Raw genomic sequence first — 15,600 nt, forward strand, 5'->3', positions numbered from 1 at the left:
CCCCGACTTTCGGGGACCCCCGCCCTACCAGACAAGCTGAACCCCGACTGATGGAGGTTGCGCACGGGAGGAGCCTGGGCTTTGCCCGCACAGGGCGCGATCCTGGAGGCCGGAGTGTTGGCCACGGCTCTGGCGCTGGCGAGGACGTCGTGGACCGGTCCGTCGTACAGCCCTCTGGGGACGCCGTGCACTTCGGCCAGCTGCGGGGTGAAGGCACGTAGTTAAGCGAAGGCAAACAAGAACCAGGCCCAACAGACGGGTAACGACTTGTTGTCCTTCTGTCTGTGCTTAACCCCTTCGGAGGGTTTGGGGGAGACTCCACCCCCAAACAGACCAGACCAGACCAAGCGGAGGATGCTGCCCGGACCCCGCGGGCCGAGGTCCTGTCCCCCCCCCCGGGAAAAGGGGCTCCGAGAGGTGGTTGGGGGGTGCCGCCGTGCGAGGGGCCGTGCTCCCCTGAGGGCAACGTCCCACAGGTGCGTGCCCTGACCAGCGTCACCCAGTGTGAGCATCACGTCCTCCTGCAGGGAGGATGAGCTCAGCCCTGGGCGCTCACGGCTGCTGGGGAGCCAAAGTCCTAACGACTTCATTACCAGTGTTTCATCACGGATTTGCTTAAGGCTGTTTCTCCTCCCAGGCGAAGCAGTGACAGCCCTTTGACAACCACAGGGGCAGAAGGGACTTGTTTTGAAGATGAAGAGTGCTGAGTTTCAAAAAAAAGGCACAGACTGATAGGTTATCAAGACATCTATAGCAGTTTCTGGAGAAATTTTTCTCTTACATGACTTTTGTCTCCATCGTGCTGCGTATCTTGTGAAGAAAATACCCTGCTCAATGTTTTCCAGTGCTCTTTTTGACCGTAGCTTTTGTCAAAAGCTCCGGTTAAATCATGGATGGAGAGCTGGCGTGGGCAGGCTGCCGGGTTGTTTGCAAAGCGCCGAACGCACCTGCCCAAACGCACTAACTGGACAAAGCAACCCCTCACCGCCCGGGCTGACGCCTGGTTATCATCCCGCCAGAGCGGGGACTTCAGCTCGCTGTGCGTCAAGGTTTGTGTGCAGCAAACTCCAGCCTTTATGATAAAAAACATACGGCACTGGGTGTCTGCTCCCACAAGGGACAGAGGTGCAGCCTCACCGCTAACAAGGAGCCCGGGGACCCTCTACCCCAGCCGACGGCACCGGCCAGCCCTCCCCGCCGCCTCTCGGTGCGTGAAGGGGATGCGGGACGTGCCAGGGAAACGGAGGACACCACCAGCACTGCCAGTGCCAGCGCCGGGCGGGAGGTTAACCGACGGCTGCTGCCAGACGGAGTGGAGATGGCGGCCCACCGCCGGGCAGTGCCGCGGGGGAGACCCGGCCTCCGGCAGGGAGCTGGCAGGGTCCCATCCATCCCCATCCTGCAGGGAGCTGGCAGGGTCCCATCCATCCCCATCCTGCAGGGAGCTGGCAGGGTCCCATCCATCCCCATCCCACCCTGACTCCAGAGGCACTCCCCGCCCCCTGCAGCTGCCAGCACCACTGGTGCCGCTGCAGGTAATTTGGGGTTAATGAGTTCTGCTCTACCTTCATCAACAACGCTTAATGAAAATGTCGAAAATAACACATGGAAGAGGGGAGGAGAGCAGAGCTGTTAAGGAGCTCTTTATATATTTGCATGTCTTCATATCTCCTTAAAAAGCTGTGCTAGCACACTGAAGGATTTATCTTACTGTATTTCCAGGAACGCTACATGCATTACCCTTCGACAGATGCAGCACAGACACTGGTAATACAGTAACATAAACTTTTCTAATACAGGTAGGAGAGGAATTCCTCCCTTCTACCTCAATACAAACCAAACAAAACCAGATTTGCTAGAAGTCATATTTTTGCTTTGCAACTTCGTAATAGGCAAATAACACTAGCATTACTAGCTATAACACTAAAATAGGCAATATTGATTAATGTGCCAAGCCACACACCAAAGCAGTTGCATGACAACATTACAAATTTTCAAGGCCTAGAAAGAAATAACATTCATAATATTCTTGTTTCTGTTGCCTATTCCATCAGCAGGCTTGCTGTAACAGCGACTGCAACACAATAATGCAGAGAGAGTGCAATGAATATATGGGATTATGGCAAATAAAATTCTCCTTACCCTGTTTCTTGCCTTTATCCTTTTATAAACAAAATCAGGGAATGTCTTTCTAGGAATGAAGCGACCTGACCCCTGGGTGACACACAGGTTTCCATCTTCAAGAACAACTTTTCCCTGACTTATGACCACAGTAGGAACCCCGTGGCACTCTGTGCCTTCAAATATGTTGTACTCCACATTCTGGAAAGAACAAACCACGATATTCAATAAGGTTAAGATTTAAGAAGAGAAGGTGACAGTCTCGCCAACTATATTCCGCCCCTCCCCCCATTTTTGTATGTTGCTCCTCATGCACAATCAGTTGTACTTAACTAACCCTTCATATTTCAAATAATAAGGTTCTTCTAAAGAAACTAGACCCTCAAAATGCTCAGTACTTGCCCAAAAGACATGCAGCACTCCTGGAGCAAACTAGACTTTTACTATACGTGAACAATTAATTCCCTCTAAGCCCCAGAAGAGCCCTGCTTAAGTTCTCCATTCAGGGACAGAAGTTCTTGTCATTTCTTCCAAGTCACTGCAAGTCTTCTGTGAAAATAAGTACGGAAAGTCATGTCTGTTCTGTGGGAAATGCCACTTTCTTCAAATGCTCCCATTACTATCACTAACAAACTACCCAAAAACCAAAGTGTACAGTGAAAAAATGTGACATTATAAAAAAACCAAAAGTGAATTTTCTGGACCAAAAGGAAACCAGTTTCTATTTTTTAAAGAAAACACCTGAATATTTCAATCAGTGATAATTTTCTTCACGAAAAAAACATTTTGGTGAAAAAACCCAAATGGGTCAAAATATTTCTACATTAACTTCAATCAGCTCTATCACCAACATTCCTCACAACACCTCACCCCCCTCTCTCTTTCAACTGCAGCTTTCTGTCAGAGGCTTATGTTGGAAATCAGTTTGGGGATGTCCACGGCCTGAAAAACCACGGCTAAAATGCCATTAAGATGCACCCGGACCTCTCCCGACTGAGTGACCCCTACGGACAGGCAGCGCCCATGGAGCCAGTGCAGGAGCTCTTCAGGAAGGATCCTGATATATTAAACTATATTAATAGTTTAATACTTAAAACAAATTCAGCACTTACATTTTTCTAGTCCACAGTGAATAAATTGATCGTAAAATTTCTGTAGCAGATGCAGACTGTCTCAGAGTAGTCACTGCTCCTACCCTTCACAGTAACCAAGGATATATTTTCATTTGCTTGTATTTTTAAAAGCAAATGCAAGGTTCTTCATCACTTTATCCACATATACAGCTCCCCCCTTGCTGAATGATCTGATCTTTCTGATCTGAGGAGAGAGATTGCTTTACTGCTCTCTTCTGACTCTCAACTCAGCTCCAGAAAGTAATGTAAAAATACTTTACCAGGTTGTGCGTTTTTGCCGAGATGATTTTAGTAGCCTTGGGATTCCACAAAACCAAGTCTGCGTCAGCGCCCACAGCGATGCGCCCCTTCTTAGGGTAGCAGTTAAAGATCTTGGCAGCATTGGTGCTGGTCACCGCTACAAAATCGTTCTCGTCCATCTTCCCGGAGACCTGGGAAAGAGAAGGGGAAAAGGACCCTCACCGGAGACGTGCCCTGCTCCCAGCAGCGGGCAGCAGCCCCGTCCCACGGCCGGACCCACGCTCTCCCACCAGCAGGAACGAGGATCCACGAGAAGAAATCGCAGGACCCAACCGCGCGACTATGCGATGTGAGGATCCACCCTGCGACAGGGCTGCAATGACGGGGGAGAAGGGAGACGGGGGGGCTGAGCCTTGTCCCTGTGGGCTAAATAATACAATAGATGGGTTTTATTTTCCCTGGATTCTGAAATTTAAGGTCTCTGAAAAACAAGACCTTCAGTGGTAGGCTCCAACTCCTATACAGGCGTCTCACGTTCACTAAAGATGGTTAAGGATATTTCAGTGAAGAAAGACCGGACGTGAACCTATTATCTTGACAAATTCTATTTATCTTTGAACAAAGCCCACCTAAGGCAGAGGCCTCAGGGTGGCTTGGTTCCCAAGCTCCTGGAAGTCCGCACAGAGATGTTTGCTCCGTGGGATGCAGGCTCGAGCCTCCCAGGGATGCTCCGCGGGAGGGCAGGGTGCACCGGCGTGCAGGGACACGGGACTCGATCCCGCCAGCCAGATGCCGCAGCTCGCCCCCAGCAGCCGCGGCGGGGCTGCGGGAGCCCGTCCCCACCGGTGGGGACCGGGGCGACCAGGCAGCTGGCAGGCACGGCCACGGCCACCAAGGGAGACACGCCCCATCCCCATCCACCTCCCCAGGCCTCCTGCAAGCAGCAGGGAAGACGGCGTTAAGGGTAAGCTTGCGCCGTACCCTTAGGTAAGCGTGGGAGAGACTTTCTCTTGTGACTGCGAGTGAGAGCGGCGTGGTGCCGAAGCCTTTGAAGACACTTCCAAGGCATTCAGGTTAATGCTAATTCCTCATTAGCAAGCTCCTCTGAAGTAGCAGTCTAGACAATGTCACTCCTCCCGGCTCGTTTGAATTAACGAGGACGCTGACATCACCTGCTCACACACACTCACATCCACAGCTTCGCAAGGACTCAGCGTTATTTTAGTACCTACCACACACTTTTCCCAAATTATGGACATCCGCTCTTCGATGCCGTTGGTTCCCTCGGGGATGAGGGTGAAGTTGTCCTTCCCCACTGCCTTCTGCGCGGTGGTGAAGGTGCAGTGAGCGCTGCCTGCAACCTGCAGGTCCCCGCTAGGCAAAAAGCACAGCACAGGGGGTCAGAGGAGGCACCCGACAGCACAACCAGCCTTCTCGGCACTACCACCACCTCCCCTGCCCTGCGGCACCCCTCCTCTCCTCTCGGCAGGCGAAAGCCCCCCCTTGCCTGGGAGGCTGCGTGTGGCACTAATGGCTTGTGGGCTTCGGGCTCAGTCTGTTTGGTACGGACTGGTTTCACCAACAAAGACTGCAAAGGCAGGTGACTTACGGTCTGTAAATGCCCATGGAAGTCAAGTTAAAAGGCAGTTTTTACAGGTACACAGAGGCATCTCGCTCTTCTAATTTATACAGGAATTAAGCACTGGAATCATCTAAGAGATGTAACCAGCAGCCTCATAAACGCTGTTTATATTCTCTCCTAAAGTGGCCATTTTTTTTACTATTTAAGCCAACGTTTTAATCTTTGTACCTTCCTTTTGAACCTCAGATTATTTTAGGAAATGGCTCTCCAAGCAAGGCTGCTTTTAAAGCAGGGTTCTTTTAAAGCAAGGATATGGTTAAATAAAACAAGACCCTGGATAAACCCAAATGTTATGTAGTCTCATATACTACAGGTGAAGGAACTGGATCCATGCTGGCAGGCAGGGCACAGCAGGGCAAGAAAAGAATTGAGCACATGTAGCTTGACGAGCCTGGGAGCTTGACTCCACTTATGTCAAAGCTGTGCTAGACTGAACTATGCTTGTATTTTATTGCCTCTTCTAAGAAAATATTGAATGTATTGAGATATCTCTATATACTGTGTAAGATATACTAACATGAACCACTTTTCACTTGTTAACAGCTCTTTATCCTTCTAGGAAGGAAGTCACATTTCAGAGAATGCTAAGAAATGTTTGTTTCTTCTTTAAAATATATAATGAATGCAATTTTTCTACAATTATCTGGATCCATAAACAACTTTCATCCCATTTCAAAAGTTCTTCGTGCATTACTTCTGGAGCTGATTTTTCTAACTCTGCCCACACCGAACTGCGTGTAATGCCAGACGGAGCTTTACTGACTGGTGCTGCTCCGCGGGCTGTGTGGCTATGAACGAAGAAGATGCTAGAGCTGAGCTGCAGACACCTGAATGCAAACCCTCCGCTGTGAATGAACCCCCGCTTCTACAGATCGCTTTCTGCAAGGCGGCAGTGACGGATTTGGTGTGTATTTGCCGTGAGGTGTGAAACCCTGGCCCGTGGCAAAGCTCCAGCCGTGATTAACAGCTTGGCGGCTGTGTCCCTGGAATATGGCCCCGGCAGGCGGGTGTTGGTGTTTCCCTGCCCGGTCTGGGCTGCCAGCGCCCGCTCGGTCCCTGCACAGCTCCAGGGACGCTCCAGCCAGTCCCCGGGGCTTTGCTGCGTGACTCTGCATTGAAACAACGCCACATGGTGACATGCCCGAAACGCTTATGCTTCACACATTTTAAAATCTTGCAAACGCCCAACGCTGCTTCCAACAAAATCCTTTTTGCTTTAATGCTAAAGCAGCGCAGGAGGCTTTCCCCGGGACGCGGCGAGGCAGAGCGGCAGTGGACACTGTCCCTCGGGCACTGGGGTGTCCTGGCCACCCCGCCGGACACTGTGCCTTCCCCAGTCCGGTTCTGAAGGAGGAACCGGGCAGCGTGAGCCTGATTTTTACACAGAAAATCGGGTAACTATTACCTGGCTTCATCAAAGCATAATTTAGGCTCTTTTTGAAAGAGTCACCTGGCTCAAAAACCCGAAGAGTTATTCTTTTGATATGCAAAAGTGCAACAATTGATGGATTAGTTTTCCTACTCTGATTATAATATCAAGGGGAAAGCTGAATTGTGTGCAAGCCTTGGCTGTGCTGCTGCACCCTACAACGCCCAGGTACGGGACCAGACTGGGGGAGCCCCCGGGAAGACAGAGGCTGTTACCCACGGGTGAAAGGTGGGGGGGCTAAGCCAGGGAGGTCCGGGGCTGCGACCCCCCAGCCAGCCCCCGCTCCGCAGGCGAGGCTCTGACTGTAAACGGCATTCGAACGAACACAGGCGGCATGGAAACACAAGAGACGTGCTCAGGCATCGGCACCAACAGGGAACTCACCAGGACAAGAGGGAGGTGAGGTGATCCGGCGTGGTGGGGTCCGGGCTGATGGGGGGAGAGGTGACGAAGGCTGCAGCCTTGGCCCAGTTTTTACTCCAGTAGTGCGACCCGTCGGCGCCCAGGCTGGCGGTAATGGGCTCTCCGTACACAACCGTGCCTACGGAGCAATCAGTTAACGAGTGCAAGCGCGCTGCGGGTCCTGCAGCCTCTTTTCACACAGCGCGCACAAACACCGCGGTTAACGATAAAGGACGGTTTCACTTCTCTTCAGTGTTCTCACTATTTCAGCTCTTTCTTTGAATTCACGTTAATCCCTCAGATTATCTCAAACGACTGGGAAATGCTGTCAAAACAAGTTTTGAATCTGTCTGTTTTCTCCTTAGACCAAACAGACGTTCGTATCTACAAACCCTCACGCCTTCCTCTAAATCAAACCAGCGTCTCTCTGGCAGTCCCCTGGCTGGGGGCACAGGTGGCTGCGGACCCCTGCCTGTCCCTGGGCATGGCCCTCCGCCCTGCTCCCCACAGGACTGCTTCCAGCTCTTCCCACTCTACCCCCAGTTCGAATTTGGAGCTTGCTCCAGATCCGTTTTTCATTTAGTTCATGACAAACGATTGCAAGTGAATTATTTCCTTTTTGTCAGCTACGTCTACTGAGATTCAGGTGTCAAAAATTTCAAGCACATCTCCTCAAATCTTTCCAGCTCAGAGCAATTAGCTCTGGCACACTCTGCGAAGAAAAGCCAACACCAAGTTTTAGCACCCTTAAAAGGTGAGAGAAATTGGGTGGTAACAAATTCTTACACCTTGCAGCTAGAATGATATTCCTGGGCATATTTAAGTAGGCTCGATTAGTGTGCAAATACAAAACAACGCTTTACCTTTTCTCTTTGCTTGAGCTAACACGTCTGCTGCACCTCTGCTCATAATTTTGGTGATGTACAAGGGGCAGTTGGCTTGTTTAGCGATGGTAATTGCACGGTACACTGCCTCTGCTTCCACCTGCAGACACCAGACCACAGGCAGAAACCATCTCAGGGCACCTCTGCTACCGCCGCAGCGGCTGTTCTAAACCCCTGGGTGGTTCTGCTGAAGGGCTGGAGACGTTACCTCCTCGGGGCGGCTGAGGACATGTCCTTCTGGCCCGGTAATCCCGAGTTCCAGCAGCCTCTTTTGCTCCTAGGTGGACAAAGATGAACAAAAGAGCAGTCAGTGATAAGAACAGCCTGTCCGAAGCAATGCAGGACACAAAACACCGTGTTCAGAAGTACCTGAAGGCTGATGGAAATTCATGAGTACGACTAGGCGATACCATTTGTACCTGTGACACTCCACAAACCGCTGCAGCTGCTTCCTAGGAGACCCATCCAGTGCTGTGGAAACACGTCTGGACTGGGACCTGCTGCACCCCAACAGCACCTTTGGCCCTTCCCCAGTCTTCAAGCCCAGCTATAGTTCTGGAGCATGTAGGATTTTAAACCCATTGCTGCTTACGCTAAGGCTGTGCTAGCTGCGATGCATGGCTACAAGGAAGGAAGAGATGTGTAAAAGGAATGAGGCCTTCAGCCTTATTGTTTTAAGACTATTCATATTAGACATATAACTAATGATTAGAAATTGTTTTAGATATGATTAACAGAATGCAGGTGCTTATAAAACAATATGTATGAGCTGCTTAATTGTCCTGTATGTCTCCCCTCCATGGCTGGCTTAAAACCCAGTCAAGCTGAATCAACAGAGGAAGGATCATACATCTTAGACCTAAGACATGGGAGTAAGTGATTAACTTTAGAACAAGATAAATTAATAGAATAACCTGAGTGAATTTTTAGAAATTCAAAGATATCTTTGAAGTGTAAGAAGATAAGTGACTGTGGTGACCGAAGACCTTCTGCCTATGACCGCTAATTTCAGAAGAACCAAGACACAAAAATGGATGAGATAAGATGCTGAATGATAACGATATGAGAACAGAGATCGGCTGGAAAATTACAAAGACTTTGGACTGGGACAATGGGTGGTAAAAAGGTGTATAAGATTTGGAAACTTTTGGAAGTATGCCATTCACTGGGGTGGTGGCCCAACTCTGAGTTGTTAATAAAGCAAACCTAGAGAAACCCACGTCTGAAAATTCTTTAACAAGATGTTTCCCCCGGACGTGAGGCTCCCTGAAGCTGCTCCGAGGAGCCCACGGAGGAGGCAGAGATGGGTGCAAAGCATCAGAGAGACTGTCAGCGCGTCCCACCTCTCCAGAGCTTCGCCCGCCAAGTCCCACAGCCACGGCCACGTGCATTCCCCATCCCCGGTGCACTTCGCCATGCAGCAGTGGGGACGTGGCTCGGACGAGAGGCTGCTGCTGCTTGCCACCCCCCCAGTTCTGGGGGGATGCAGCAGTGGGGGGGCACGTTTTGCACAGCCACTGGCCCAGCGGCGTGCCCCAGCGCAGGGGCTGAAGCCGAGCAGCCCCACCTGGCTGCGCCCACGTCACGATGGGCACAAATCAAGTCCCCGCAGGGACCCCGTGCTAGTTGGGAACCCACAGTTACAGGAGCTGGGAGGAACTCTGGGCTGCACCCAGGTTCTTCACGTTGTATTTGAAAGCAGATGTCTAGCACATGCCTCACCCTGTTTCCTTTCTGTGATGTTTTGTATCATGTAATGCTCCCCTTTAGCTGGCATTAGATGCAAGGACATTATTCAACACTACAGACCAGATCTCACAGCCTTTAAAGGGTCCTGCTCTTAGAGGATGGTTATTTCTCTGTATTCCTATGGCAGGTATCCTCTGAGTTTGTCCCCAGGGCTCGAATGTCATCATGCTGGCAGCTTAAAGAAATACTTCTGAAGATATTGAACTGCCTGGGATCACATTATGTCTCACAGCCAGCGGAAGAAAAGGTTTCTCAGATAAAATCCCAGGGAGACAGGAATTAGCCTCCATCCTGTTTGTTCAAATAAGCCTGTTTGAAGGACTGGGATCCTGCTTTCATCCTAAACCCTCCTCCCACACCAGACTGAACACCTGCGTGACCATAAGCTAAAAGGAACTGCAAGTCTAATTCTACCTTGTGTCATCTGTTTGCAATATGTATCCAAGATTTTCTTTTCTAAAGGTATAAAGGAAAAATAATGGACATGAGCAAAGTCTGCAATACCAAGGAAGTTCCTGAGTGCCATTTGTGGAGATAAGTACTGCCAAGTGCTTATTATTAGTACATTATTTCAAAAGACGCAAACCTCCTTATTTTCTCAAGTGCTCAAGACTTCTAAACAAGATAGATAATGTGGTAAAGCATCACTTAAGGCAGTCAGTCATCCTGTAAGAAGCCCCAGAACGTACTTGTTGGGAACCTCTGAGCAGTCCTTGCAAAGATTTCTGTGATGAAACCCAGGTGCGTGTGAGTCACTGGGAGGATGCTGCCAACTTTAGCAGGAGCCCCTGACCCTCCTGCACGTCCCTCTGCCAGCACAGGGTCCCCGCTCAGCCCTTTCCCTCCGAGGCTCGGGTCATCAGCTTACACCGCAGACCAGGTGCCCTGGCGCGCGGCTGGAGCCGCAGGGGCAGGGTGCGGGAGCACCGATTCTGCATCCCCTGGCTGCTGCCAGGCTCGCTGCCCACACGCACGGACCGACCACGGCTGCTCTGCTGCAAGGCCACGAGCTCAACTCGGCTCGGCTTTCGCCGGAGATTGTGGAGGTGAGCGACTGAGGTGATGCTCTGCTGAAAGCAGGCACCGAAAAGTGCTCACCGGTCCTCTCCCCAGAGCAACCAGGTGTCACAGCAGGCTGCTCCTCCTTCCCTCGGCTGGACCGATCCCCACTGAATCCGCAGCACCAGCTGAAGGCTGAAAGTGTGCTGGCACTGCTCCACCTTCCACTAGACACTACGGCCCATCTGTTAAAGTCAGCACTTCACCTTAAATCAAAATACTCTGGACAACCTTTAATTTAAATGAATATAAACACCGTACCTCATCGATGATGTCTCCGTTTTCAGCATGCACTTGGGCAATGGCCCCCAGGTCTCGAATAATGCAGAATATTTCGTACATCTGCCAAGAGACAGTGGGTTGCCCGATATCAGATAAATCACAGCTTACACTCAGAGCATGGGTGATGGCTTTCACTGGACACTGTATTACCTGGGCATCGGTGCACTGAAGTTTGTCTTTGTAGGCCATAAAAACCAGGAAGGAATTCACACCTTGAGAAAAGAGAATGACATGTGTGTTTACTGGCCCAGCTGAGAACTTGGTGACCCGGTACAGGCTGAGCAGGGGGTGGTCGAACTGGGGGGGCTTTGTGCAGGCTGGGGTTGGACTGAGAGCAAAGCAAGGCTAAGGGCTGAAATGGTTAAAGTCCTCACAAGATCTGAACCCCAAAGCTTGGGAGCCATGACAGACAACACACCCCTATCTTTGGATGCACCCAAACCAAGAAAAAAACCCCTGTAGTCCATTTCTGATTTTAGGTACTTTCCGTAACTTGCTCCGAATGCACAGCATCAAATGCATTGCTCCCAAGCTGAGTTTTCCCTCCAGTGGTGGCTTCAATTTATGGTTTATCCCCAACTTTGTTCTGATAACTGTCTTCGAATTAGTGTATTAGTGCTAAGAGCGAATTACAGCAAAAGATGAGATTCTCTAACATTAGAGCACTGTTATTTAGTGCACTGCTATTTAGCTAGATAAATAGACGGGCAGTACTTTCCATACAGCACTGCATGCAATCCTAATTTCTACCATTTCTATCATCTAATATAAAGGATGGTTCTTGAAGCACTGAGTCAAAGCCGGAGAATTGCTACTGTATTTTATATGGATAGAGGCAAAAACTAATCCCAAACTATGATCAAATTACAAATAAACTGTATTTCATGTGAACGTATATATGAAAAACACCCGGTATAAGCTTGGAATAGCTACATTACTTCAGCCACTCCGCATTTTAATAGGAAATTCACTGCACATTTCTATGTTAATTGACCAATTAAGCCCTTGCTTGCAAGACTGCAAATTACATTGAAGTCATTTAGCTCTACATTACCATATCTGAAAGCAAAATGTAGTTCCAAACGTGGAAATAAGTATTAATGAAATGCATGAATTCCTGCCGCATGGCCTGCTTTCCAGTAAGCCATGTCCAGTGGATACTTCAGGATGTGCAGGAATTACAGGCACGAACAAAATCTCTACGGAAAGCTTAAAGCTTACTTTTATTCTATAAGCCCGGTCTTGAGCGTTTTTCTATTAACACTTCTCTGTACATCAGGCAGGCTGAATCAGGGTGCCCGATTACTGTTCCTTTAGTTTCCAAAATCAATTTTCAGGACCGGGCTGTACATTGCCCAAAGGTGAGAGCACACAAACCAGATGTTATGCTACGAACCCGGTGTCAATACCCCTGCCCACACCTTTCTCCTAGATGGCAAAGGACGGGCAGTTCACACCTGGATAGCGAGGGAGCGCGGTGGTCCCCTCCACGCAGCCCATCTATCGCCGGGTAAGAGGAGTACGGCGGAGCAGCAATAACCACCACGGCTACGACGACTTGCTGACGTGCCTGTACTGCAATAATTATGATGTGGGGGGTTTTGTGGGGTTATTGCCAGAACACCGCTCTTTCTGTCCTTACCCTTGTCCTTCACCAGGGCTTCCAGTTCCTCCTTCAGGCTTTCGTGCCAGCGAGGGACGTCGACGTGCAGCGAGTAGTCGCAGCAGGCCTGGCTGTCGGCACTCCCGCGCCACTGCTCGTAGGCAGCCATGAGGCTGGTCCCAGCGTCCGGGCAGACGTGGTCAACTGAGGAAACACTGCACAGCGTTAGCACGCCTGCCAGGGAAAGGGCTAGAGAAATACCTGGAGAGCGCAGCAGCCACTGGTATTCTTGTGCAAGACTTTACTGCTGCGAAAAGGAGACACTGTAACGCTAATTCATTTTTATAGCGTTGATTAAAGACAAAGGATAATAAATTTCCCAGATAAAGTGAAACAAATGCAACAAACGAACTGCACGCTATGGCTACTATCATCCCTTTTTTTTCCCACACAGCCTACCCAACACAGCATCTGAGAGAGGCCGGTGACCAAAGCACGTGCTTGCACACTTTTGCACGGCTCCCTCGGGCATTTTCCATGGGCAGTCACCCACAGCCCATCAGCCCTCTGCACTTCTCTTCTCTTTGTTCCTATTCCCTGCAGTACTGGCTATGAGACTGGTACAGAGCTACGCCAGGACTTGTTGAGACTGGTCCTTCAGTCACATATATTACAGTGGGCCTTGGGACCAGAACAAGAACAAAACAGAAATCAAAATTATTTTACATTAACACAAAAACAGCACCCATGCTCACAGAGCTGAAAAACTCTTACAAAAACACATTTGCAAAGCTATTAAAAATACATTAAAAGGTGTTTAAAGTTTTCTTCTATTTTATTCTCTTACAAGGCGAAGCAGGAGCGGAGCAGCTATGTATTTTTAATATATGTGTGTAGCAACGGAAGGAGGTTCTGAAAGGTACATAATGCGTTTTCATTAGCTTTGTAATGCTTTGATTTCTACAGCAAAAATGGAACATTTCTCTGCTATGAGGGCAAATAATCTCCGCCATGAAAAAAGGCCCAATGTATTTGGCTAAACAATGTTCTACTTAGAAGTCTGTTCGAGTACTGCTCCATCTTACTGATCATTGTGGTTCCTCCTGCCAGGGCTGCTTTTGTGCCTTGGTAGAAGTCATCAGCAGAGGTCATCCCCATGACGGGCATCTGCAGCCTGGTGTGGACGTCTATCCCGCCCGGCATCACGATCTGGCTGTAGGCGTCAATTGTCTTCACACCACCAGGAACAACCAGGTTTTCTCCAATTTGTCTGAAAATGATACGAAGATCTCCTGTTAACTGGCAACAACTTTTAAGTGAAGATGCAAACCCAACTTCTAAGTACTGCTGGTGGCACGCAGCCGTGCGCTGCCCAGGCCCCCTGGCACCCGGGGCTGGGTTCTACCCTGGGGAGGAGCACCTCCTGCTGGGCTGGGTGCCGGAGCGGAGCCGGGGTCCGCTCCCATCACGCCCGCCCAGCAGCACCCATCCCACCCGTCCCGGCTCCGGCACTCAGCAGCAGCATTTGGGACACGCCAGGCCATCGCCTGAGGGACCCGCTCAGACCAGAGGAGCTGCCGAGGTCGCAGTGCCGGAGTCCGTACGCTGCTTCTCAGGGACCTTCGCAGCGCTTGGCCTGGCTCCGCACTCGTCTCCTGCGCAACTTACAACAGAGCACGAGCTGTCAGCACTTTATATGTCTTTCCAGCTGCAAAAGTACACTAATGTAGATCTTTCTTGACACTATTCTAAAAAAAGGTCCTTGTGTTTCAAAAAGGGAACATATGTCCGAGAGAAAAATGACGGAAAGGAACCTTGTTCAAACTCCATGGCACTGTATCATGCTTGGAAATGACATTACCAAATATAAATTTTTAACTTACTTTATTAAACCGTCTTCCACATAAATGTCTGCATAAAATGACTGATCATCGTTGACAATTTTTCCTCCTTTGATTAGAAGCCGGTCACTCTAATGGAAAAAAACCCACACTTTTTAAAAGATTACTTTATTTATTCATTCTGAGCTTTCATTAAGTCAAGGACTTAATATTTTGCCCTTCAACCATACAAGTTTAGTGACTGTCCAAACTATTCCACACCAAACCCAACAGTACTTTGCGAAGGAAACCCTACAAAATTTGAGAGGAACACAGAACTCCTAGGAAGCGCGGCACGAGCCTGGGGTGTACAGGCGGCACAGCTGGGCCCAACAGCTCTGGGTACCAGAACATCCCCATTTCAGGGGTCTGAGCCGCGTGTTGCTGAGCGGAGCCGGGCAAAGGGAGCGTGCTCCAGCTCCCGCGGCTCCTGACCTGCCTTGCAGGAAGCACACCACCCCCCCGAGGGCCCACCAAGAGCTCCTTCAGAGCAGGTTCAGCGACTGACTGAAGTTCTCAGCAGTTTTAGAAGGTTTGCAAGGTGACATCCTGCAGCTCGGCCATGTACCTGCCTCCTCCATCAGCTCCGGTTACGGAGACCTTTAAGTGCATCTTATTAACCTGGTAATTTATTGACATTGGTTAGTTTTCACAGTCTTGTCGGAGGCAGATAATGCCTCAAGGACTTCCCTCACTTCAAAGCAAGACACTGGTAGAGTTGTCAGATTTGTAGAATCTTTAACTAGAAAAATTAGACAGCAGTGGCGTTTATGTAAATGTGGAACTGCAGCCTAATTTAAGAGGATTCCTTTCCTGCTCTCTGGTGTTGCTAGAAAAATTATTACCAAGGCTAAAACGGGCAACGCAAGGAGCGTGGCCTTAGCACAAAGACAACTGAGGGACCCAAGAGCACGTGGAGACAGCTTACAACACGGCAATGCCTGCTGATGCTAAACAGCGGGGAAAACGTTTTGGGGTCTTGCATTAAAGAGCACCACTGGCATACAGAAAAAAGTACTGAAGAATTGCATTGTGTTTTTAAAAGTGTCGAGGCTTTTACTGCATCTCTATTGTTTTCCCTCGTCCCATAAAATCAATCGAAAGAAGCCTCCGTGCTGGCTGCCCCACGGGAGATCCCTACGGCCCCTCCCCTTGCGGGGCCCACCCCCACCCCAT

The 15,600-nt window shown here is 49.7% G+C and overlaps 1 protein-coding gene across 1 annotated transcript in view; it reads right to left on the reverse strand.

Moving 5' to 3' along the window:
- The window catches only part of DPYSL4 (dihydropyrimidinase-like 4), an 18,590-nt gene that overhangs the window by 1,023 nt on the left and 1,967 nt on the right, over nt 1–15,600 (reverse strand). The window contains 12 exon segments of the mRNA XM_010581941.1: nt 29–200; nt 2,143–2,322; nt 3,515–3,685; nt 4,727–4,868; nt 6,950–7,106; nt 7,831–7,951; nt 8,060–8,128; nt 10,921–11,001; nt 11,092–11,153; nt 12,584–12,748; nt 13,630–13,814; nt 14,428–14,516. Of these exon segments, the coding sequence (XP_010580243.1) occupies nt 29–200; nt 2,143–2,322; nt 3,515–3,685; nt 4,727–4,868; nt 6,950–7,106; nt 7,831–7,951; nt 8,060–8,128; nt 10,921–11,001; nt 11,092–11,153; nt 12,584–12,748; nt 13,630–13,814; nt 14,428–14,516 (1,594 nt within the window).

The sequence above is a fragment of the Haliaeetus leucocephalus genome, unplaced genomic scaffold (assembly GCF_000737465.1).
Source record: "Haliaeetus leucocephalus isolate CR32 unplaced genomic scaffold, Haliaeetus_leucocephalus-4.0 Scaffold830, whole genome shotgun sequence".
In the NCBI taxonomy this organism is placed as follows: Eukaryota; Metazoa; Chordata; class Aves; order Accipitriformes; family Accipitridae; genus Haliaeetus; species Haliaeetus leucocephalus.